General features: G+C 43.4%; 1 protein-coding gene across 4 annotated transcripts in view; it reads left to right on the top strand.

Annotated features, from left to right (window-relative positions):
- rgl1 (ral guanine nucleotide dissociation stimulator-like 1) overlaps positions 1-26,692 on the top strand; it is a 182,275-nt gene that overhangs the window by 93,696 nt on the left and 61,887 nt on the right. For 3 of the 4 annotated variants that reach the window (XM_041208353.1, XM_041208350.1, XM_041208351.1), the window contains exon 2: positions 7,917-8,030. In XM_041208353.1, the coding sequence (XP_041064287.1) occupies positions 7,917-8,030 (114 nt within the window). Of the gene's footprint in view, positions 1-6,911; positions 6,972-7,916; positions 8,031-26,692 lie in introns of those variants that run through there. The other variant, XM_041208352.1, reaches the window with a different exon arrangement.

The following is a 26,692-nucleotide window of genomic DNA, read 5'->3' as shown; positions in this document are numbered from 1 at the left end:
TAATGAAGAATTTCCATGATGGGTAATACAATTTTCATTTTAACCTTTAACATAGGAACATGCCCTGAGGTGCTTCAGAGAGATAAATTGACATTGAGCCAAAGGAGGTTTTGGGAGGGGGAACCAAATGCTTGGTCAAAGTGGCCTTAAGAAGTATCTTGAAGGAGGGGAAAGAGGCAGTGAGGACCAGGGTACCTTGAAAGTTTGGGGAAGAGAGGCCAAGAGGACTGTGGAGGGAATTAGAGTTTCAGGCTTGAATAGGAGAAGGCATGATGATAGACAAAGGAAGTGGAGGATATGTAAGAGGATAGAGTTAGAGAAATGCAGAATTCTTGGAGGGTTGTAGGGCTGGAGGAGAAGAAAAATGGCAGGGTTGAGGCTATGAAAAGATTTGAACCCAAGGATGAGGGTCTTAAATTTGAGGCCTTAGTCTCTATCCAGTGCGCCATCAATATTTGAGATGGATGTAGACTTTTGTGTGATGGTATGGACATAGAAGTTTTTTCTGATGGAGAAGATATGATTCAGAGACTCCCCTTGAGAGCCAATAGGATGCTAAGGTTATGAATTCCTGGTTCAGCCTGAGGGGAGGAATGAAAGCAATGGTAAGGAAATAGTTTATGGGGATTCAAAGGCAATGGTTTTGGTCTTATTGATGTTTAATTGGAAGGAGCTGCAGTTCATCTAAAACTGGGTACTGAGCTGAGCAAGCTAAGAAAATGAGCAGTGAAGGGGTGAAGAAAGGTGGTGGTGAGGTAGAGCTGGGTGTTGCCAATGTACATGATGAACCTGATGTAATGTTGCTGAGGGACAGAATGTTGATGAGAAGAGGGGGCCAAACATAGACCTTGGAACATAAAGCAATAATGGTACAGGAGCAAGAAGAGAAGATGAGATTTTGCTGGCTACGACTAGATAAGTATAACTGGTCAGCCGAGTGACTATGGCGATGAGGCTTTGATCTTCTTCCGCCGTCTTCGTCTCCGGGCTCACTTCTTTGGGCAGGAGTCCTCTCCCAGTTCAACGGATCCTTTTACCCATCTCCAATATTCTCCCTCCACCTGGACCCCTCCTTCCGGATTCTTACCTTCTCTCGATCTTTTCATTGAGAACTGTCGCCGCGACATTAGTCGTCTCAATTTCTCTGCTCCTCTCACCCATTCTAACCTGTCTCTCTCTGAACTTACTGCACTCCATTCTCTCAGGTCCAACCCTGACATTGTCATCAAACCCGCGGACAAGGGTGGTGCTGTTGTTGTCTGGCGCACTGACCTCTACCTCGCGGAGGCTGAGCGTCAACTCGCAGACACTTCCTCCTACCTCTCCCTGGACCATGACCCCACCACTGAACATCAAGCCATTGTTTCCAGGACTGTCACTGACCTCATCTCCTCTGGGGATCTTCCTCCCACAACTTCCAACCTGATAGTCGCCCAACCTCGGACGGCCCGCTTCTATCTCCTACCCAAAATCCACAAACAGAACTGCCCCGGTAGACCGATCGTCTCAGCTTGCTCCTGCCCCACAGAACTCATTTCTCGTTATCTTGACTCCCTTCTCTCTCCCCTTGTCCAGTCCCTTCCCACCTACATCCGTGATTCCTCTGACACCTTACGTCACATCAACAATTTCCAGTTCCCTGGCCCCAACCGCTTCCTCTTCACCATGGACGTCCAATCCCTCTACACCTCCATCCCCCACCAGGATGGTCTGAGGGCCCTTAGCTTCTTCCTCGAACAGAGGCCCGAACAATCCCCATCCACCACTACTCTCCTCCATCTGGCTGAACTTGTTCTCACGCTGAACAATTTCTCCTTCAACTCCTCTCACTTCCTCCAAATAAAAGGTGTGGCTATGGGTACCCGCATGGGCCCCAGCTATGCCTGTCTCTTTATGGGGTATGTGGAACATTCCTTGTTCCAGTCCTACTCCGGCCCCCTTCCACAACTCTTTCTCCAGTACATCGATGATTACTTCGGTGCCGCTTCATGCTCTCGTCGGGACTTGGAAAAATTTATTAATTTTGCTTCCAATCTCCACCCCTCCATCATTTTCACGTGGTCCATCTCTGACACTTCCATTCCTTGACCTCTCTGTCTCAATCTCTGGTGATAGACTGTCCACCAATATCCATTACAAACCCACCAACTCCCACAGCTATCTCGACTACAGCTCCTCACACCCCGCTTCCTGTAAGGACTCCATCCCATTCTCTCAGTTTCTTCGCCTCCGTCGCATCTGTTCCGATGATGCTACATTCAAAAACAGTTCCTCTGACATGTCCTCCTTCTTCCTTAACTGAGGTTTTCCACCCACGGTTGTTGACAGGGCCCTCAACCGTGTCAGGCCCATCTCCCGCGCATCCGCCCTCACGCCTTCTCCTCCCTCCCAGAAACATGATAGGGTCCCCCTTGTCCTCACTTATCACCCCACCAGCCTCTGCATTCAAAGGATCATCCTCCGCCATTTCCGCCAACTCCAGCATGATGCCACCACCAAACACATCTTCCCTTCACCCCCCTTATCGGCATTCCGTAGGGATCGCTCCCTCCGGGACACCCTGGTCCACTCCTCCATCACCCCCTACTCCTCAACCCCCTCCTATGGCACCACCCCATGCCCACGCAAAAGATGCAACACCTGCCCCTTCACTTCCTCTCTCCTCACTGTTCAAGGACCCAAACACTCCTTTCAAGTGAAGCAGCCTTTCACTTGCATTTCCCCCAACTTAGTCTACTGCATTCGTTGCTCCCAATGTGGTCTCCTCCAAATTGGAGAGACCAAACGTAAACTGGGCGACCGCTTTGCAGAACACCTGCGGTCTGTCCGCAAGAATGACCCAAACCTCCCTGTCGCTTACCATTTTAACACTCCACCCTGCTCTCTTGCCCACATGTCTGTCCTTGGCTTGCTGCATTGTTCCAGTGAAGCCCAACGCAAACTGGAGGAACAACACCTCATCTTCCGACTAGGGACTTTACAGCCTTCCGGACTGAATATTGAATTCAACAACTTTAGGTCGTGAGCTCCCTCCCCCATCCCCACCCCCTTTCTGTTTCCCCCTTCCCTTTTTTTTCCAATAAATTATAAAGATTTTCCTTTTGCCACCTATATCCATTATATAATAAAAAAAAAACCCACTAGAGCAATACCTTGAGTGCCCTACCATCCATTCTTAATTAGCACATTCGTTTAGATAATATCACCAACTTTAACTTTAACACCTATGTGTTCTTTTGTTCTATTGTCGTTGACATCTTTTGATGATCTTCTATCACTGCTTGTTTGACCCTACAACCACACACCCCCCCCCTCCACCTCTCTGTCTCTCTATCTCTCTGCCCCCCACACACACACCTTAAACCAGCTTATATTTCAACTCTTTCTTGGACTCGAACTCAAGTTCTGTTGAAGGGTCATGAGGACTCGAAACGTCAACTCTTTTCTTCTCCGCCGATGCTGCCAGACCTGCTGAGTTTTTCCAGGTAATTCTGTTTTTGTTTTTTATATTTGATGGGGTATGGTGTGTGTGGCTCACTGTCAAGGGCTGCAGGGAGCTTGAGGAGGAGCGGTAGTTTACTGTCTCAGGATATAATTCAGGGTTTTAATTAGGACGATTTGTTACTGTGGCAATACAGGAAATCTGATTGTAGAGGTTCTAACATAGATTTAGAGGAAATACGGGCACAGATTTGACAGACTATAGCTCATTCATTCATCCTATTTGTCCTCAAGGGGAGCTTCTGAATCATATCCCCTCCATCAGATAAAATGTTTACATCCATGCTTTCACACAAAGGTCAACATCATCTCAAACATTGATTCAGGAAGTATGGAAATCAGATGATTTTTTTGGGAAAGGACTGTCTGTGGTCTTGAAAGGTAAATAGACAATGCCCGTGAAGGAATTGTTACAATACCAGCTACAAATCATGTTGACTCAGCAGAACACACAATAGTGAAGCTAAGATGGAGAAGTTGTTGGTTGACCATATGTATTGGTAGGAGAGTTTTTATAGAGAGAGAGAGAGGGGGAGGGGGGTTAAGGGGTGAGGCAGTTGGAAATTGGCAACATGGAAAATGACTCATCGATCAGTACTCTAGTAAGATTGAGGATTTTCAAGGAACGGGGGCTGCGCCAAGGTGAGGTGCTCCCTGGAGGGAGGTGCCAGTGGAATATGTGAAGGAACCAGATCATGAGGGCTGTGCCACCATAGAGGTTTGGGCATGGTAGGTGGTGGAGGATATTGCCCCTTACTCAAAGCTTCCCACTAGGCTGTGTTGCCACCTGTAAGCCAAGTTTCTATTGAGATATGAAGTGTCAATGCAACCATCTACAATAAGGTCATGGATGGCAAGGGCCTTGTTGACAAATGAACAGACTTGGTAGAAGATGATGTGAGGTGGGGTGGTGATTGAACTCAGTGATCAACAATGAGCCTGTGGTACATTATAACAGCCCTCTGTTTCTGTTGGGAGGTGTAAGTAAGGTTCGTCCAACTATAGCTGCTTGCTATGAGTCTGCAAGGTGAGGTTTTCTCATTACAACACAATAGAGCTAAAGGTGGGAGGGCTGAGCAGGACTGGAATAATGGAGCTCTTTATGAAATTGAAATATGATTATATTTTTTAATACAAAGTTGCATTTAAAAGCAGCAAGTTTTTAAAATAAAGACATTTAACCCTGCCGGCTGATGGGTTTTGAACAATTCATTGCAACATTCCTATTCTTTGAATGTGAAATTTGGCATCCTGTTAGCTACGTAGTAACAAAACTGGAATTTTGTATTGCATTTTCTAGGGTTGAATTTTTAATTGAAAAATTATTCACCTGTGTAACTGAAATAAGTTTGAGAATTGAAGTATCTATGCGGTTATGACATGTAAGCATACATAAAGGCAGCCAGTCTCGGTCAGCACTTGGAAGCTGGTGTTTGTAGAACAGAGTTTGTTTTAAAAACTCCCCAAATACTGAACAACGTTACCAGTTAGTTATGTGGCTGTATCCAAAGTTTTTTTTTTAGCAAAATGGTGCTTCCTTAAGAATAATGCAAAACAGAGGTTTGTTCTCTGCTTGTGTGCAGTTGCCAGTGAATACAGATGCATCCACTTCAGTTACAATTCTTCAACAAACAAGAACTTAAGTGTGGAGGAACTAGAAAAAACATTTTTATATCTGGTAGATGCAAGTTTGTGGTGTGTTGGGCCAAATTAATTACTGTAGAAACATGTGTTCGTTGCATTTTTTTTCCCCGCTGGATCCTGCAGACTGCCTTGTGCTTGAGGGAGATGAGATGAGCAGGGTCATCAAAGCAGTGGTGACAATTTATCAAATGTCTTTCTTGGCATCTGTCTAGTCTTCCACACCCGAGAGAAGGCTGTGCATCTCAATGTCACTTGGTGCTTTTAGACGCAGATACAGATTATCTAGTGTTTCCATGGGAACATAGCATTGTATGATGATGATATGCTGTTTGGGAGATGTACAAAAGAGTCTGAGTCCAGGGAAAGGGTCTGCCTTGATCATTGGAGTTGAATTTGTATGGTTATCCTTTTTTATTATGTTTCAAATCCTTGTAGGAAATTTGTGATTTCTTATTTAAACCCTCAGTACTTTTAGATGTTGATGTTTTTGCTGAAGTAGAGGAGGGTATTTTTTTGACAGCCAGATTTAATCCCATCACTAGAATTGTTTCGAAGTAACTGTACCACCTGATGGCTTAGTAAGTAATCTGGCTACCAGTACTGGAGTTGCATGTGACAAGAAGCTATCTTTTCAGTATTTATTGATTTATAAATGTGCAAAATCTAGTTAGAGAAACCTCCCACATAAGATGATCCTACTGGGACATACATCAAAAAATGAGGTGTATTTAACCATTGATTACTGCCATCTCCATTAGAAAGTGCAGCCATGTGGTTTGGCTCCAATCTCCTCCACAGCACCACCCCGCTAATTCAGTGTTTCTGCTGTATTGATGGGGATGGTTTCATGCAAGTACTTTGGCAGCTGAACAACATTTTCCCACTTGCAAATAGTTATCCTGCAGTGAAAGTTTTTACGAATATGACTTGTCTTTTTTATGTATTGTGCAAATGTTGATCTTTTTAGTCTGCTCCCCCTCACATTAGAGAGGGAGTGAGGGGAAAAGAATCAAATTAATCGTGAAAAATATTGTAATCCAAAAACTTAAGGACTTGTCCTATCTTTCTGCGCCTGACTTAAATCCTATTTGACTTTGTTGACACATTTTTTTGCTTCATGAAAATGTGCAGAATGAAAGGGGCTGTGTGAACAGAAAGTTGCTTTTGTTTTGATGTGCTTTCTATTTAATTACTGAATGTTTAGCTGGAAAGTTTATATTCTACTTGTCCGTAGATGTTTTTCTTTGTTAATAGACAGCCACGTGGTGCAGTGCGGATGTCTCAATTGAGTTGGCCTGATTTTAATTATTCATACAAGCCTATACAGGCAGATAATATTGCCTGAAAACCCGCCTCTCTCTGCCACTCCTTCCCTTTGTTCTAATGCTGACAAAACTGTCTTTTTCATTTCAGCACCTGGCTCGCAAGTGGCTGGGGTCCAATCTTGCTGCTGAAGTTTTATGCAGACAGAGCATGAGAAGGAGACGGGCTGTTGTGTGACCAGAACAGCGGTTAGAATTTCTTTTGGGGTGAGGGGTGGGGGGCGGGGGGGGATGGTGGTGGAGAGGAGAGGAGGTGGAAAGGGACATTGGAAGTAAAGATTTAAGTTCAGGGATACAAACAGGAAAGCATTGCATCACAAACTAGTGGGAGGAGTTGCAGCTGAACTCTGTGCCAGAAATGGACTTGTTACTGTGCTGCTTAGCTTTGGAACTAAGTGGAGTATGTGACAGGATTGCTAAAACTTCAGATCCAAGTGCTTAAGGATCTCTGGAGTCGTCATGAAGAGGAAAAAACGAATGTGGTTACCTTGGAAGTATAAAATGGTACAGTCGGTTATGCTTCTCTTTGTGTTCCATTTAAACAGTGGGTCTGAGGGAACCAGAGCCAAAGCTCTTGTAGTTAGCATTCCTTGTCACTGAATAGTGTAGTGCAGTGTCTGAAAAGTATTGTGTTGTCCTTTCTGCTGCCTGGTAAACATAAATGATATTCCATAAGTTTTTTTTCATGCTTGAGCTTCAAAGCTAAGGATCCCATGGGATCATGATGGATTTTTGAAGTGTGGGTTTCATCTTTTAATTGATTCCTACTGTGCCAACGTTAATTAGGCTTAATTTGATTATAGCCAAAGGGGAAACCGAAACACAGATTTGCAACGTGTTCACTCCAAGTGGAATGCTGCTCTTTCTGTCGCACCCATTTGGCATCAAAATTGAGCCCTTGAGCTTTCCCAGGATTTTGCCATGTAAATGCTGGGGCATGAGTGGGGAGAGAAGCAGTCACTTTTTTTCCCCCTCATGTAAGCATACTGTACATTGCACTGTGTCATAAATACATGAATCAACGGGCAACATAAACGAATAGATATGTACAATATTGAGTTTTAAAAACCAATGCACAGAGTTGTACTAACATGAGAAACTGATTTTTAAACCTCCCTTTCTCTGTGTAAAGGGATTCTGCATTGTGGATGTAAGGAAAATGTCAGCACAGTGAGGAGGGTTTTTACTGCACATTTTGAAATGGGGATCATTTGCATTTCTTGTCAATTTAATGTTGCAAAGCCTCCTCAAAATGTGTGGAAAGTCCTGTGAGCATTGCTGCGAATATTTTAGTGTAATTTTGAGAACAGTATGCGAAGTAGACTAAGTTTCCTCAACTTTTCCTGAAGGGGTCTATAATTAGATATAATGCTCCTTACATTCTTGACACACAATTTCAGGAGCTTCTCCAGAGGGTTTTACTCTATTTTGGGTTTGATTCTTCCACAGCACAATCCAATCCAAGACTGGGGCGAAGAGGTAGAAGAAGGGGCTATTTATAATGTAACCTTGAAGAAAGTCCAAATACAACAAGCGGCCAGCAAGGGTGCAAGATGGCTGGGGGTGAGTACAGTTTTATCTCCCCTTCTGCCTTTCCTCCTTTTACAAACAAGTAATTTGCATATGTTTAAATGCCTATATCAGGGTTATACTTTACCCAGGCCTGTAACATGTTATAAAGATTGGATTGGAATTGTCCACTCATTTACATCAAGAATGCATTTATACAAAATCTGTATACCTAGGTTAACAGCAGGTCGAGGGCTAAAGGAAGGGAAATCAAAATTGAAGTAAGATATAGCATCAAATGTTAGCAATAAAATTGATTTCCCATCTTTGATAAATGTTGCAAATGTGCTTCCATTAATCCAGTTGATCAGTTATTCCCAATACTTGGGGAAGGATTTTCAGCTTGGCATGCGAGCGCGCCCCTGACATGCATGAGTATGAAATAGTGTGCGATGGCGTTAGGTGAGCATCCCAACGTCACCGCATACTCACGCAATATTTTGGTCAGCTGGCAGCGCAAAAGTCGGCAGTGCGCCCATTGACAATTAAGAAGGCTATTAAGCCCTTAATTAATTAAATCGAATTTTTCGCAGCCCATCCAACCTTACAGCCTTCGTAATTTTGCGAAACCTCATCCGCGGGCAGGATGAGGTTTCCAACAATGACTGAAAAACAATTAAAACTTTTAACCTCATTTTTCACACGTTCCTTTTATAATGTGGCAGACTGTCATGTGGGGACATGTTTTCCCTATTTTTCGAATCTTCACTCGCGCTCTCCCCCACCCCCAGCAGCGCTGAAGCTCCCGGCATGACTTTCACACTGGCTGGCCGTTAATTGGCCGGCCGGTATGAAATTGGGTGGTGGACAGTTTTGCGGCCATTCCTGGGCACACCAGCCATGCTTGCCCAATGAGGGAAGTATCCTCCCCTTGGTCATTTTTAAGTTTTTCTAATTAATCAGAAGTAAACTTCAGATATATACAGTCAAAACTTGTGCCCGGAGTAGTGATTCTGCAGACTTCTGCAAGCAATGTTCCTGTAATTGTGGAAAAACTACTGGAGTGTTTACAGGACTGAAGACTTTTAATCATTCATGGGATGTGCCTTTCACCAGCTGGGCCAGCATTTCTTGCCTATCCTTAGTTGCCCTTGAGAAGGTGGTGGTGAGCTGCCACCTTGAACTGCTGCAGTCCATGTGGTGTAGGTACACACACAGTGCTGTTAGGGACTTTCAGGATTTTGACCCAGCGACAGTGGAGGAGCGACCATATATTTTCAAGTCAGGATGGTGAGTGACTTGGAAGGAAACATCCAGGTGGTGGTCTTTCCACCTTTCTGCTGCCCTTGTCCTTCTAGATGACAATGGTCATGGGTTTGGAAGGTGCTGTTGAAGGAGCCTTGTAGATGGTACACACTGCAGCTATTGTCTGTTGGTGGTGGAGGGAGTGAATGTTTATGGATGAGTTCGTGAATTGATTGGGCTGCTTTGTCCTGGACAGTGTCAAGTTTCTTGTGTTGTGGGAGCTGCAGTCATCCAGGCAAGTGGGAAGTATTCCATCACACTCCTGGCTTGTGCTTTGGAGATTGTGGACAGGCTTTGGGGAGTCAGGAGGTGAGTTACTCATTGCAAGATTTCTAGCCTCTGACCTGCTTTTGTAGCCACAGTATTTATATGGCTAGTCCAGTTCAAATCCTGGTCAATGGTAACCCCCAGGATGATGTTAGTGGGGGATTCAGTGATGGTAATGTCATTGAACATCAAGGGGCGATGGTTGGATTCTCTCTCTTGTTGGAGATGATCATTACCTGACACTTGTGTAGCATAAATGTTACCTGCCACTCATCAGCCCAAACCTGGATATTGTCCAGGTCTTGATACATTTGGACTGCTTCAGTATCTGAGGAGTGATGAATGGTGCTGAACATTGCGTAATCATCAGCGAGCATCCCCATTTCTGACCTTATAATGGAAAGAAGGTCATTGATGAAGCAGCTGAAGATGTTTGGGCTGAGGTCACTACCCTGAGGAACTTCTGCAGTGCTGTCCTGGAGCTGAGATGACTGACCTCCAACAACCACAAACATCTTCCTTTGTGCTAGGTATAACTCCAATCAATGGAGAGCTTTCTCTCTGATTCCCATTGACTCCCATTTTGCTAAGGCTCCTTGGTGCCACATTCGGTCATATGTGACTTAATATCAAGGGCAATCATTCTCCCCTTAACCTCAGGAGTTCAGTGGCCCTGGCGGAACCCAACTGGGTATCGGTGAGCAGATTATTGCTAGGCAAGTGCCGTTTAATAGCACTGTTGATGACCCCTTCCATTACTTTACTGATGATCGAGTGTAGACTGATGGACTAGTAATTGGCTGGGTTGGATTTGTCCTGCTTTTTGTGTACAGGACATACCTGGACAATTTTCCACATAGCTGGGTAGATGCCAGAGTTGTAGCTGTACTGGAACAGCTTGGCTAGAGGGCACGGCAAGTTCTGGAGCACGAATCTTCAGTGCTATTGCCAGAATATTGTCAGGGCCCATAGCCTTTGCATTATCCAGCGCTTTGAGCCGTTTCTTGATATCACGTGGAGTGAATCGAATTGGCTGAAGACTGGCATCTGTGATGATGGGGACCTCCGGAGGAGGCTGAGATGGATCTTCCAGTTGGCATTTCTGGCTGAAGATTGTAGCAAGTGCTTCAGCCTTATCTTTTGCACTGATTTGCTGGGCTGTTGCAACATTGAGGATATGATATTTGTGGAGCCTCCTCCTCTAGTGAGTTGTTTAATGTTCACCACCATTCACGATTGAATGTGGCAGGACTGCAGAGCTTAAATCTGATCAGTTGGCTTTGGGATCGCGTAACTCTGTCTGTCACTTGCTGCTTATGCTGTTTGGCATCCAAGTATTCCTGTGTTGTAGCTTCACCAGGTGGACACCTCATTTTTAGATATGCCTGGTGTTGCGGCCGGCATGCCCTCCTGCACTCTTCATTGAACCAGGGTTGACCCCCTGGTTTGATGGTATTGTTAGAGTGGGGCATATGCTGGGCCACGAGGTTACAGATTGTGCTTGTGTACAATTATTCTGCTGATGACCCAGAGCACCTCATGGATGTTCAGTCATGAGTTCCTAGATCTGTTTGAAACCTATCCCACTTAGCACGGTGGTAGTGGCACACAACGCAATGGAGGGTATCCTCAATGTGAAGGCAGGATTTCGCCTCCACAACGACCATATTGGGTAGGAGTGACCACCGCACAGTCATGGATAAATGCACCTGCGGCAGGCAGGTTGGTGAGGAGGTCAAGTATGTTTTTCCCTCTTATTGGTTCCCTCACCATCTGCTGCAGCCCTAGTCTAGCAGCTCTGTCCTTTAGGACTCAGCCAGCTTGGTCGGCATTGGTGCTACTGATCCACTCTCTTGGTGATAGATATTGAAGTCCCTCACCCAGAGTACATTCTGTGCCCTTGCCACCCTCAGTGCTTCCTCCAAGTGGTTTCCAACATGGAGGAGCACTGATTCATCAGCTGAGGGAGGGTGGTACGTGGTCGTCAGCCGGAGGTTTTCTTGCCCATGTTTGACCTGATGCCATGAGGCATCATGGAGTCCGAAGTCAATGTTGAGGACTCCCTCCTGACTGAATACCACTGCTGCCACCTCTGCTGGCACCTCTGCTGAGCCAGTCCTGCTGGTGAGACAGGACATACCAGGGATGGTGATGGTGGTGTCTGGGACATTATCTGTAAGGTATGATTCTGTGAGGATGACTGTCAGACTGTTGCTTGACTAGACTGAGACAGCTCTCCCAATTTTGGCACAAGCCCCAGATGTTAGTAAGGAGGACTTTGCAGGGTCAACAGGGCTGAGTTTGCAGTTGGCGTTTCCGGTGCGTGGTTCGATGCCGGGCTCCTCCTTTACCAAGAAAAGGCACTTTTGTTACCTTTTGGGCTCAGATTGTTTTGACCTGAAGCTGATATTTCTAGTGTTTTCACGTGGGGTTTTCCCCACCAAAGTAGCTTCCACATCTGACCTCAAATTGCAATAGGTGGTGTTCTGCTAGGATCCTGGTCCAACTGTTCAGTGGTTCATTGCAAATCAGTTTGATTCAGTGCTGTTTTTAACTTCAAATAGCATGGTTAACAGTGTAAAAGAGAGAGAAACCTGAACCACCATAAGGTCAAAGCTAGGATTTTTAGAATTTGATAGGGCAGTACATGGCATTATAAACTAATTTGGATGAGACAATCTAATTTTGTTAGTTGATTATTGTTTACTGACTTTGTGGTGTATTTAATGCTTTTAACCATGGTAGCTTATGTACAGCAAATTTTCTGCATGGAAATCCAAGCTACACCTGTGATAATGTTGGGTCTTGGGATGCAGGATGTTCAGCATCCACCATGGTGGTACTAGAGATTCCTGAAGGGAGATGATCACTAATACAGAGACTAGAGGTTGAATGTTGGACTGGAAAGGTTTTGTTTTACAGGTAATTTCATGTTTGTTGAGAAGCTTTATTTTATCCACATCCCCTGCTTAGTGATCTCTCAACCCCTTTGCATGGAGCTGCTGTTTGCCTAACTTCATCCTCAGACTCATCAGAATTCACATGGAGATCGTTATCTCACCTGATATTATCCAAGTCTTTGTTATCGTTGTTGTCGTCGTTGTTGTCATCATCGTCATCACCATATCATGCCCCCAAAAAAGTGTGCCCTTGAACCCTCTTGTTCTAGCTAACTGTTGCCCTATCTCTAATCTTTTGCTTTCACCGGAGGAGTCTGGAATGTGATGATGCCTCCTAACGCTGGCTATTTTTGCCTGCAACTCCATTTGAATCCCTCATCAGTATCCTGCTCTTTACACTGAAAGCCCCAACCAAAGCTATGAACAATACAGCTATTCCTCATTTAGAACTGCTAATGCATTCCTAAAAATGCAGTGTGCTAAATGGAAATCACATTTTCTTTTCTTTATTCTTTCATGGGACGTGGCGAGGCCAGCGTTTGTTACCCATCCCCAATTGCCCTTGAACTGAGTGGTCTGCTAGGCCATTTCAGAGGGCACTTAAGAGTCAACCACATTGTTGTGGGTCTGGAGTTACATGTAGGCCAGACCGGGTAAGGACAGCAGATTTCCTTCCCTAAAGGACATTAGTGAACCAGATGGGTTTTACAACAATTGATGGTAGTAGCTTCTGTATTACTCATCCAGTGACATTAGGAGAGCAAAAAGGGGGCATGATAAAACATTGGATTTACCTTTATTTTACCTGACAAATTTAGTACATTAAGGGTAAGAGGATAACTAGGGAAAGAATAGGACCCCTTAAGGACCAGAGTGGTAATTGTGTGTGGAGCTGGAAGATGTAGGTAGGGTTCTAAATGAATACTTTGTGTGGGTGTTCACAAGTGAGAGGGACATGTGGGTATGGAAATTAGGCAGAAGGACTGTGATATAAATAGTGAAATTAGTGTAGAAAGGAAGGAGGTTCTAAGTGGTCTGGCAGGCTTAAAAGTAGATAAATCTCCAGGCCTGGATGAACTGTATCCCAGGCTGTTGAGTGAGGCAAGGGAGGAGATGGGGATGCTGGCAATAATTTTCAGTACCTCTCTGGCCACAGGAGAGGTGCCAGAGGACTGGAGGACAGCCAGTGTGGTACCGTTATTCAAGAAGGGAGGAAGGGATAAACCAGGGAACTACAGGCCGGTCAGTCTAACCTCAGTAGTGAGGAAACTATTGGAAGCAATTCTGAAGGACAGAATTAATCTACACTTGGAGAGGCAGGGGATTAATCAAGGACAGCATGGCTTTGTTAAGGGGTGGTCATTTGATTGAATTTTTTGAAGAGGTGACCAGTTGTGTAGATGAGGGCAATGCATTTGACATAGTCTACTTGGACTTCAGCAAGGCTTTTGATAAGGTCCCGTATAGGAGGCTGATGACTAAGGTAAGAGCCCGTGGGATCCAAGGCAATTTGGCAAATTGGATCCAGAATTGGCCGAGTGGCAGGAAGCAGAGGGTGATGGTCGAGAGATATTTTTGTGACTGTGTACCTGTGTCCAGTGGTGTTCCACAGGGATCGGTGTTGGGCCCTTTGCTGTTTGTGGTTTATATAAACGATTTAGACTTGAATGTAGGAGGGTTGATCAGAAAGTTCACGGGTGATACAAAAATTGGTGGTGTGCTAAATAGTGAGGAGGATAGCCTTAGATTACAGGAGGATATAAACGGTCTGGTCAGATGAACTGATCAGTGGCAAATGGAATTTAATCCGGATAAGTGTGAGGTGATGCACTTGGGCAGGACAAACAAGGTGCGGGAATACATGATGAATGGTAGGACCTTTGGAAGCACCAAGGATTAGAGGGACCTTGGTGTGCATGTCCACCGGTCCCTTTAGGTAGCGGGACAGGTAGATAAGGTGGTTGAGAAGGCATATGGGATTCTTGCCTTTACTGGCTGAGGCATAGAATATAAGAGCAGGGAGATTATACTGGAACCATATAAAAAGCTGGTTAGGCCACAGCTAGAGTATTGCATGCAGTTCTGGAATCCTCATTATAGGAAGGATGTGATTGCACTAGAGAGAGAGTGCAGAGGAGATTTACCAGGATGTTGCCTGGGCGGGAGAGTTTTAGTTATGAGGAGGGATTGGATAGACTGGAGTTATTTTCCCTGGAGCAAAGGAGATTGAGGGGGGGGGGACATGATTGAGGGGCATAGATAGAGTAGACAGGAAGGAACTTTTTGCTTTGGTGGAGAGATCAATAACCAAGGGTCATAGATTTAAGGTAAGGGGCAGGAGGCTTAGAGGGGATGTGAGGATGAGTTTTTTCACCCAGAGAATGGTGGGAATCTGGAACTCCCTGCCTGAAAGGTGGTAGAGGCAGAAACCCTCGTAACATTTAAGAAGTATTTGTATGTGCACTTGCGATGCCATGGCATACAAGGCTATGGGCCTAGTGCTGGAAAATGGGATTAGAATAGTTAGGTGCTTGTTTGACCAGCACAGACTCGATGGGCTGAAGGGCCTTTTTCTGTGCTGTAGACCTCTATGACTCTTACCACTATGCCACCATCTCCCCCAAGAAGAAAATATTCCTGACCTGTAACTTATACATTTAAAGTCTGTTGGCTGCCTTGAACCTAACTGGCCCCAAAATCCTCTCTAACTGTTAGGTTACAATACAAACTCATTCAACTTATCACCTCACTGCCACCCCACCTTCAGCTCACTGCCTCTCCTAATTCTCCTGATGAACATTTTCTTCTGCTGCTCCCTCGCTGTGAGCAAGAGTTTGGGACCAGGACAGCAAGAGGGAGGGAGCGAGGTGAGCTGCAAGTGTGAAGGTTGGTGAGAGGAAACGGCAAGCAGGTGAGTCAGAGGGAGGTGCTATGTGGGGTAGGTAGTGAGTCAGGAGGGTCAAGGATGGAAGCGGTGAGCAATAAACTGTGGGAGTTTATTTTCATTTTAATTCGTCCTGTGTTAAAATGAAAATGACAGCGGCGCTATTGGGTATTGTCCCTAATTTGATAACCTCGCTAAAATGACAGCATGTTGTTAGGTGCTTTGATTGGGGGATACGTATACACTCTGCTGTGACATTGCATTCTCCCTGCTACTCCTTCTTGACTTGCTTTCTGACTCCTCTGCAAACTTCAACACCGTTGACCATACAGTCCTCTTCCCTTACTTTTCCTCTGTTTGTCATATTAGTGGAACTGTTAATCACCATTGTCTCCACTCCTCTGCTATGACTGTTTTGTCCAACTCTTGCCTGACCTGTAGTCTTCCATGAGTCATAATAAATCCCAGCTAAATATTGAGAAGACTGAAGCCACAGTTGTCAGTGCTTGTCACTTTATCACCAACTCTGTGAACCTCACAGGGTAGTGTCTTTGTCTTAACCATTGTTGACAATCTTGGAGTTCAGTTTAATCCCATACCCTCTCCATCACAATTGCCCACCTCCACCCCTATTTCAGTTTATCCATGTTAAATCGCTCATTCATACTTTCTTCTCCAGACTTAGCCAGAAAACTGTAACTGTGGAAAAAAAAAACCAATCAAAGGCAGCTGGTGTTGCAAAAATAAGCGTATTTGTAAATAAAACCAATTTTGTCTTCTATATGATCTAAAGTATTAATGCTGATCATTTAAATGTTAAGAAATATTATTCTATATGTAACTTGTACAGTTTGCATGCCAGAACGTCAATGAAAAAGTCATGTGTCAAAATCTCCCAGGTCTCACATCCTCTTTCCTCCCCAAATTTCAGTTTACCAAATTCTGCTGCTTGAATGCCATCTCACCAAGTTCCACTTGCCCATCCTTGCATTGTCACCAACTGACTTTGGTAGATTGGGATTAGCAGCAAATGTCCCATTTTAAACTTCCTGCCACCGAATTGTACATCCCTGTAATTCTTCCAGCATACACACTTTTTCTCTGACTCTGACCTCCTGTATGTTCTCTTGTTGACCATTAGACAATCAATGGTATGATTGCTAGGTTTTACTCCATAGAACGCCTTCTCCCAAACCCCTCTGTCATTCCACCTACCTGCCTTTTGTTTTTAAGATCCTCGTCACTTAAAACTCCATTTCTTTTGCTTGTCAATTGTTGTTTCACTGTCTTTGGCTCAATGTCTGTTTTCTGCTGCTCCAGTGAGTGTTTTAGATGTGTGAGGAGATGGTGCTTGTAGAGCTCATTGCTTTGGAAAGAGGTGCGTTTCCTTCACCTTTAAAACGAATAAATAGCTGGGTGTACGACATTAGTTGTCACTAAATAATGAATGTAAACTAGGAATTGAATAGGAACAGGAGAAGGCCGTTTAGGCACTTGAGCTATTCTGCTTTGCACTTAAATCATGGTTGGTCTATGTCTAATCTCCATCTACCTTACTCGATTCCATAACATTTAATATCCATGCCTAAATCCAGAATTCCAAGCTACAAAGCTTTGTTTCATTATTTGCTGAAATAGCAGCATAATTTGCTCCAAGAGGATAGAATATACAGAAAGTCTGATGTTGCTATAAATGGCTAGAATAGTCAAACCTCTGAATTTCCTCCAAATCCAGAAAAAACGAGCAATTGTTCTGGATTGAGTTAACTTTGCAAAGCCTGACAGATCAAATGTTGCAGGTAGTTTGACTGTCAAATTCTCAGTAGCATGATTTGTGTCTGGGTGCCTGCAAGCAGCAGAATTAACAGCTGAGGTAAGTGAGATAATAGCTATGCAGGATGCTAGACAACAAGTTATTCCTTACCGCCATAGATGGTGAAGCATTCTTGAGATATGAACAATAATTTCATGAAATATGGGTGATTTTGCTTCCAGGTCTAAACAGCAACCAATATTTGAAGTGTTGTAGTAAGAGCAATAGCAATAACAATGGATTTTGTAAATAAATATTTGTGGCAATCACATTTGTTCCCCATGAAATTTCCCCCCCCCCCCCCCCACACCATAGATGTGAAACTTGAGCAGGTGCATAATTGGATTATCTCCAGATTTCCAGCTGTTAAATCATGCCTCGCAAAACTTACCCAATCTGATTTACGTATTACAGATAATTCATTCAGCCCAACTGGTCTCTGCAGGTGTTTTTAAGCTCCATGCGAACCTCCTCCCATCCTATTTCATCTAACCCTTCTATTTCTGTACTCCCTCATTTACTTATCTAGCTTCCCTTAAATCCACTTAGTGCTTTTTGGTTCAGGTGCTCTGTGTAGCAGTGAGTTCCGCATTCAAAGCAGCTGAGTCAAGAAGTATTTCCTGAACACCCTATTTATTGCCATTTCTCCCCCTATAACTCCTCCATTCACACCAACAGTTGGCCTGCACAAATTTAAGTGACCGTTGCACTTTGCCCTCTGGTGTTACGGTACTTGGTCAGTAAAGGGGCAAATTTGCACAATGATTTTTAATCCAATTTCTGCTCGCCTGATTAGAGAAGCCATGTTTGTAATTCCAAATAGTTTAGAACATAGATAAAGTTGTTAACTATATTATCATATGCTACATAAGTTTACCTTTTTCTATGTTGCTGTTATTAATGGGCAGAAGTAGGGAGGTAAGAGAATGGTTTAATGGTAATTTTTTCCCTGTTTTGTGGAAATCTCTATATAGTGGGACATGGTGAGCTCAAGTCCAACACTTCACTATGTGGGAAGCAAGGCAAGTAAACCCTATTGGGGTAGCTTGCAGGCTCCTGAGGGGGGAGGGTCCCTTGTTCAAAGGCACTTGGTGCCTGATCAAGACCTGTATCAGAATGGGTCGGGGGGGAAGCCCACAGAGCCTGTTGCTGACCCCCTTCACCACCCCTTGGCTGCAACACCCCTTCTGCCAGGGATCCAGTAGCAATACTAGACCTTGGGTGGATGTCTTATACCAGCAGCAGCCACTGCCTGCCCTGTGGTGCTGCTGTCCAAGACCAGCATTTCTGAATGGGCTTTCTGCCCCTGGGGCCCTTGATCTCAGGGGAAGGCCAACCACTGGCCTGTAAGTGCCTGAGTGCAACAAGATGCGGTAGGCTTGCCTGAAAAGAGGTGACTTGGGGCTCTTATCAGCTAGAGAGCCAGCGGCCGAGATCCCCATCGATGTTCTAAGGATGTAAACTTGATGTTCTTTTGCCTTTTCTTCAAGTGTACTATATGCCACACCATAGGAGTCATTCAAATGTGTCAGTTTTGAATGGTCAGTCCATCTATTTATTCCTTATTTTTCAGTGGCAGGTGACTGGCCTTGCCCCAGTGCTTCCTGAGCTTGACTCTTTGCTTCCTCAGGCTGTAATTGCCAATAGTCAGGCTCATTTCCTATCACAGGTAATGGCAAAATGGTTTCTGCATTACTGTTCGAACACAGCAGTGGTCAGCCTGCAATATTTGCAGAAGTTGCTTCACTCTAAAATGTCTTTTCTTTGCTGCTCTCTTCTGTTTCGACATTTTTGTTGAACGTGCAAATATTGTGACAATAGTGTCTAAGGTCTCAAGTTTGCAAAGGTAATCTACTTTTTCTATTCTTGAAACCTAGTGTTGTATTTTTTTCAAGCTGTCATGGGATAGTACAGTAATTCATAGCTGGAAGGGACAGAAGGTTCACCTCCGGTGTGTAACAATTGCTCTTAAATATGCCAAAAGTTTTTTTAACAAAACGTGTTCCACAGAAACCTACACTGAAGTTTGTGTAGGCTCTGTATTGTCATAACTCTGCATTAGTCACTGATCAGAAAATAGCACTATCACAATGGTGTAGGACACTGATTGTTTAATAGAAGGCATGTTGAGCATTTAAAGGAAAGCTAAATAAGTATGAGGGAGAAAGGGATAGAAGGATGTACTGATGGGGTGAAATGAAGCAAGGTGGGAGTAAGCTCATGTCAAGCATTAACACCAGCATTTGGTCAAATGGCTTGTTTCTGTGCTGTTGATTCTATATATGTAAATCACTAATTATAAGCCCCTATTTGTTTAGAATATGCTTAGTTTACAACAGAAGTGCATTGTAGTCACCATGGTTGTCAGGTTGATTTTTAATTTTAAAAAACCCAATAAACTCTGTTTGCAAGCAATTCCTCTTTAGGATCTGTGGCTGATGTTAACTCAGTTTGTGACAGTTATGACCACAAATGCTGTTGTTAAGTAACTGGGGAAAGTGCGACACTTTGACTCTCAGCCACATTGCAGCCATCCTTTTAAGCAATGGCACTTGGGAAAAGTGAGACAACTCTTGGTACATGCAATCCATACTTGGGCTAACCCTAGACAGTGCTGCGATTAGGATTTAAGCTGCAGAATATGTCCCCCTTTTATAGATCATGCTTGCTAACAGAGCAGTTGTCTCCCTGTTAAGGCTATCTTCATAACCACCATTCTTCAAACTGTCCTGAATTGATGTCAGTATCATTTTAATTAATTGCTGTCCACTCAATTAAAGTGGGCCTAAAATTGTTAAGTCAAAAGTAATGTGTTTAATGACAGGAGAATTGCAGTTGGAGGGTGAATATGCACCTACTTGAAAAGCAGTTTCACGTAAAATTCTTGTCAAGGAAGCTGACAGAATGAGAAGGCTCTAATGGATTGGGTTGGTTTTATCTCTGAGAAATAAATCAAATTGTTCACTTGTTTCTGAAGAACCTGGAATTAAGAATGCGATTGGCTAAAAGGCAGCTCAAGCTAACTCCTCGCTAATTGATTTAAGTTTTTTAATTGTAGGGATCTGATGACCACCCCTAAATTGTTTGATTCGGTTATTGTTCTTTAGTGTGGCAGATTTGAGGAAAAGGAATGATATTTGGAGATGCGTTGACCAGGATTCAAATGAAGATTTCTTCAGTTTAAAGAGGAGAGAAAGCTTGTATTGCAACAATGGGGTGTGAAATTCTGCCCAAGGCCACATGCCAGGCTTATGATCTAGATGTCCAGAAGATAATTCTCACATCCATTTGAATGTGCCTAAATTATGCAGTTTCTACAAAAGTAACTTTTTTTTGCTGGTCTTTACATGCATCTCTAAAGAGAAACCATTACAGTTCTACATAAAAGACTTGCATTTAGCTAACCCCTTTTTATGGCTTGTGGGAAGATGTTAATAGACATTTTTTAAAATATGGAGGCTATAAATATTAAGAACAAAAATGTGTATATTTTGTACAGACACAATCCCCCCTCCAGTTTTTTTTCCTCTGCTGAACAGAGTGATTAATGAGGGGACAAAATTCCACCGGCCCCCAACAGGTCTGATCTTTTGTCTAAATGACTATGCTGCACATTTAAACCTAGACAGTAACTAACACAAGCTGTTTGACCATGGATAGCATTGCAGCTGAGCCTGATCATACCCTCCTCAAACATTTAACAATGTCTTCTGCCCAATGGATAAACATCAGGAGCCCCTCGTGACCAATTGTACCACAATTATCACAGCAGCCAAGGAGAAACAACTGGGCCTTGAATGTGATAACTAAATTTTGGCTTAAGTCCCAATGACTTGCTCATTTCAGTGGAGGTCTCTGCTTTTTCAGCTGTGGTGTAATCCTCAATGAGGTCAATTCCAAATGTGTTTTTTTTTCTATTGCAAAATCTTTATTTTGTGCTGTCTGTGTGGTTTTCTGTGTTTAATGCTGAACACATGTTCATGCTTCTGACATTTATATCTGAACTAAATAGTAATGTAGGCAATCTGAAAGCCAAAGTGAGGAGTTGCACACTGCTTTTGTTCCACATATTTCCTAACTGCACCATGGGCTCAAAGGCATCTTTTTCTGCTGTTATATTTACGACTTTTCTCTACTGTGGTGGACTGTGAAATGAGACTGCTTGGTATTTCTGCTTGTGATGTGGAAAAGCTTGTGGAGCAGGACGGCAGCATTTTGGATAATACCTGAAGTCTACCACAAACCTATGAGAGGAGCTGAGGAACACCCATGAAGTGGTTTAGAATCCAGCGCCTGGGTTTAATTGCTTTTCATGTCTTAAGCTTTATCTGATTACAATTAGTCGTTTACTTTTTTTTTTACCTTTTTTGATTTTTGTATCAATATTAAATGCTCAGGTGGACAAACCTGTGACTGGGAATCTGGCGTATTACATCTCTCTTTTTATCCTGAAGATCTCAAGACTCTTTTTAAAGCCCAGCTGGATATGACTGTGCTCTGCTGGGCTAATCAAGCTGCACCTCCAAAAATTGAAAGTTTTTGGATGGTTTAAAAGTATTGGCCCAGATCTTCCGATGCCAGCAGTGGCAAATGTTGAGACTTTCGCCACCGTTGCGCATTGGGACCATCAGAAGTTCTGACTTGACCACATGCGCAGTAATTGCTCGGGAAGTTTAAGTTTCCGATGGGCACTTGTGTTGCCTGGGCCCCTCCGATAATGCTTCTGGCACTGACCTCGGTGTCAGAGACTTGAGTCTATTGCTTGATACATGCCTGGATACTTACCCTAGTAATGACCTGTTGTTAATTTCTGGCACAGATCAGTGGAGCCAACAACCAGAATTCTGTCGGAAACATTTTTCTTTTTCCACAGGGAATAGTTCATGCCTCAGGAACAGACCCCACCCTCTCCTGCTCTGCAATTTACTTAGATCATGGGTGATCTGCACCTTAACTCCATCTACTTGCCTTTATTCCCTTCATGCCCTTGCCTAACTATAAATTGATCTCTGTCTCGGAAACTGCAATCATTCCAGTATCCCCAGCCTTTTGGGAAGAGTTCCTTGAGGAAGGGGAAGAGGCACTTGCTTTTGAGGGTGAAAGTGAATTTAATTTCAGGAGCCCAATGCTGCAGACAGTCACTCGTTTTGAGGTAGAGATCAGGAGAATTGGAAGACAAGTTAAATGAATTGAGTCCTCCATTAGATTTGAATTAATGGTACCAAGTGTTTTAACTGGACATATTTGCCTTTTTAAATAGTCCAGATTGCAACCTATGACTTAGGCAAGATGCAAAGCTATGTTCAGATATCTGTTGCGGGGAAAGAATAACAAATGCTGTGTGTATAAATTTGTGCTAGTTATTTCAAAGTCTACCTGCACAGGGGTGACAACTGTAGAACAGAATTCTTAACTGTTGTATCCTTTGCACTGGCTCATTGTTAGGAAAGCTTTCAAATAAAGAGCGAGTTCTAATTGCTGTTGGAAATCCTGTATAATAGTCCATAACTTAACTTCTCTTTCACTGCCTGCCCCCTCCCCACCACTCACTGAATTATTTGTTGCACATCCAATTCATGAAATGTAAAACAGATGTGAAAGTATTAAAGAGTAAAAATATGTCTGCAGCACATTCACCCATACTGACTTGCACTATCCAGCTGAAGCACATAAACTATAATTAAGGGGTAACACGCAAACTCTTCTTACAATAGAGCAGTGCTTCTCATAGCTTGGTCTTTGGTTTTGCTGTGTAATTTATGGTTTAATATTTATCCTGTTTACGATTCCCTAAAAGTAAGCAAGTTTCCCTGAACAAGGTGGGGATTTCTGCTTCAGCTGTGTCTTTCATTAAAACCATTATTACTGTTGCTTTTTAAAAGTTACAACAAAGGAAGCCTCAAAATCGGCTGGGTCTCAACATGCTGGTGGCTGTATGCTGTTGTGCCTGATCCTCAGTTGGCAGGAAAGCACAATAAACTGGTGCATTAGTCACAGTTGGACCCAGCTGTCACTCTGAAGTACAGTCGGTTAGAAACTTGATCAACACATGGGAGACCTCCTCTTACTTGGAGTGAATTGCATCTCCTGCCAAGGTCAGGGGAGAGGAGGTTGAGAAAGATTGATTGTTGGACGTGACACTTGATCTGTTTTCCATAATCCAGCTGTGACTTTCTCCTCCTGATAGCGCGCTCTTTTAGAATTCTGTTTTCAAGATCAATTTGAAAGCAGACTAAATTTATGCAATAATTGCCTTGGTGGTGTAAAATTTGTTGCCTGAAGATTATGCTTTTCGGCTGTTGCTCCTTTTCTTTTATATGTACTTAAATTTAATTGAAATATGCTTTGTAAACTTTGCTTTCTGTCATTTGGAACAAGTCTTGGAAATGTATTTCCTGTGGTTTTATGCTATTCATGATTCTGGCAGATTTGAGAAGCAGACAGCAAGTTAGCCTGACAAAGTTCAGAGGTTCACACTTTATACCAAAGTTCAAGCCAGGCTGCCCAAAGAGGTAAAACTCCCCCCTCCTCTGTTTTTCTTTTCTCCCACCGCCTTTCAACCCCCAGCCCCAACAATAATTTAGATTCCAGCTGCGCATTTGTTAGCGTGAAGGAAACCGAATTTAATATAGGACGCTTGTTACCATTTTAGCTATGGGAGCCCGAAGTCCTTTGTGGGGTGTTGATCTCTCTGCGCACTATACAGTATCATTCTGTATAAGACCAAGCTGAATAATCACTCAGCAGCAAGTGGAAGAGACCTTGCATAACACTGGCTGTGGAGCAAAAGCAGAGGTTTGCTTTCTCCACCCACCCCGCCCCACCAACCCTTTTTATTTTCTGTCAGCTCAGCAAACGTTTTACAGTTCAACTTTGCTCCCAGCCAAGGCAAGCTTGCTTTCAAGAGTAATTAGATTTTCTAAAAACAATATTGTTGGGAAATGTGAGGTCTATGATAATGTAGCGGAGAGTTCAGACGTGATTGAAGCCAGACTGACCCGCTTCCTGTTGCATGCTGTGGCCTGGGGGCAGCAGAACAGAACTCTGCACATAATTCCACAATGCCTCGCTGTGGAAACTCGCTGCACTGAGGTAGAAGCTGTTTTTTGCCAAAGATTTTGCTGGCCTTTCTGGTAACTGGATTGAAGTAGAAATTGTAAATCAATGGGTGGGCAGATAAAGAATTTCATACTGGAAGTTTGTTTGTTTAGGATTATGGTTTGATGTTGTTGCTGTGTATCCAAAAATAACTCCAGTTTCAAATTTGTGCTTTAGTATTAATCTAGCTTCCACACCATTTTTTGGTTGTTATCATTAGTACTTCCTGCACATGTGGATTTGCTCACTAACAGACCTGATAATATAAAACAGAAAATGCTGAAAAAAAAGCTCAGATCTAGCAGCATCTGTAGAGAGAAGCAAAGTTAACATTTTTAAATCCAATGTGACTCCTCTTCGGAATCCTTTGAGTTCTGAAGAAGGAACTGATGTTGCCAAACCTGCTAAGTTTTTTTTAAGCATTTGTGTTTTCACTTCAGATCACCAGAATCTGCAGCGTTTGGCTTTTATTCTGATAGCTGTGCATTCAGCTGAATGAGAAAAAGCTGTTCTTGAGTTTGATTCAAATTTTACTAGGATAGCTGAAGAATTGAAGCTACTGTCGTTTTCTGAAAGTCCAGTTATGTTGATTGTACTGTCTTTAAGATGCTAATACCCCCGTGTTCTGTCGGTTGGGATTCTTGACTGATTCCAGGTGGTTAGAGTGCAGAAAATAAAAAAATGCCAGTAACAGACACCAACAGGCCTGGGAGCATTTGGGGCAAGAATGGGTAAGGTTATATCTAGGGTATGGACCCATCCTCACAGATGTTGTTCTGGGTCGAAACAACTCATGATGTTAGCCATGTACACAGCTGCACAAACACACTTAGGAGATGGAAAAGGGTCTGGAAGACCATTGGCATCACCACAGTAGAATCACAAAGGCACTGGGAATTCATATTTTGCCAAAGGAGTGTGGGAGTAGAACAGTCCAACTCGACATCCATGTGCTGTGGAATAAATACCAGCTGGGAACCAAGTGATTCACTGGAATAAAAGTGGCATGATCCTGCATTTGGGGTGGTGAGGGTGCCGGAGTGCTGAAACAATTGAAACTGAGACTGATTGCGAGTTCGCCATGAAATACAAGACTGATTACGCCAGTACAAAAGTGCAAGTTACAGAAATGAACATCTGATTTATTGATTTATTTTGATCTGTGGTTAATATGGTGGTGCAAAGTGCTTGTTAACTGAAGGAAGTGGTGGGATTTTGGCTAAAGTTGGTTTTGACTTTTGAGGAGGGTTAGCAGCACTGCCCTGTGTGTAACACAATATCTGAATTAGCGAACTGCATAGGGCTTTTAGTACCGGCTCTCCCTTTCTGCCGATGAGAACACACAGTAATGACAGAATAAATCTCAAATGTTGAAATTTTTGTCTTTGTTCATTGCTGATATTGAGGAATTAGCCACAGAGTGTTAATGGACATAACTGTGAGCTGAACTACCATGGAACATGTAACATTGAAAGATCTAGATGGTTGTTTAGCAAGCTGATTTCTCTCCCCCTCGCTTTCGTATTCCATGGCATCACTTCTAGCACACCCAGACCCAAGTTTTTTTTTTAACTGAATTCCTGATTAAGGGAAATTAAAGCATTCTGGAAGCGATTATAAATCGTTGTAAAGTTTGAATTTTTTTAACAACAAGTCAGATACCCACTGGTAACTGACCCAGGTGTGAGCTTGAATAGGGTGCCAGCAGGCCATTCAACCAGGTGGGGGGGTGCAGGGGCATTGCAGCAGGCCCAATGCTGTACTTGCCCAATAAGAGCACATGAGGTGGAATTTTGCAGGAGGGGCAGGGCCATAAAATGCATCGAGCTGTTCAAAAATCCATTCACTTCTCCGGCGTGACCATCAAATCCTGCTTGTGTAAAATTCTGCCCAAACTTTCCATTGTAGCCATGATGAGCCTTAGCTGCTTTTTCTCCCTCTCCCCTCCTTCTTTGTGAGGTTAATTGTAATATCCATGCTCCTGCTCCAACTGGACAGCATTGAACCTGTGACGTTCTTGCTTGAGTCAATGGGGAACTTTCTCCTTAAGAGGATAGTGGTTACAGTTACTGGGAGTTGCCCTCTGGAGGAGTTACTGTACCTGAATACAAAGAAGTACAATCATCAGTGAGCTAGTCATGTGTCTGCAATATTTGGGCTTTAACCATTTTAAAAAAAAAACATGGTTTCAGTAATACTTGAAATAACCAGTTACTTTCAAATAAAACTAAAAGGGTCCATATTCTGCCTCCCTATCATTGTGAACTCCTTGTAACACTGCACAACTGTGTGCCTCCAATTCCAGCCTCTTCTGCATCCCTGATTTTTTTTTTCCATTCCATTGTTGGTGACCGTGCCTTCAGCCTAATCTTGAAGCTCCAGAACTCCCTCCTTCAAAACCCCTCTGTCTCTCTTGCTATAAGTTTCTCCCCAAAACTTATCTCTTTGA

Source organism: Carcharodon carcharias, chromosome 16 (assembly GCF_017639515.1).
Source record: "Carcharodon carcharias isolate sCarCar2 chromosome 16, sCarCar2.pri, whole genome shotgun sequence".
Lineage (NCBI taxonomy): Eukaryota > Metazoa > Chordata > Chondrichthyes > Lamniformes > Lamnidae > Carcharodon > Carcharodon carcharias.
This window is presented reverse-complemented; position numbering and strand designations above follow the sequence as displayed.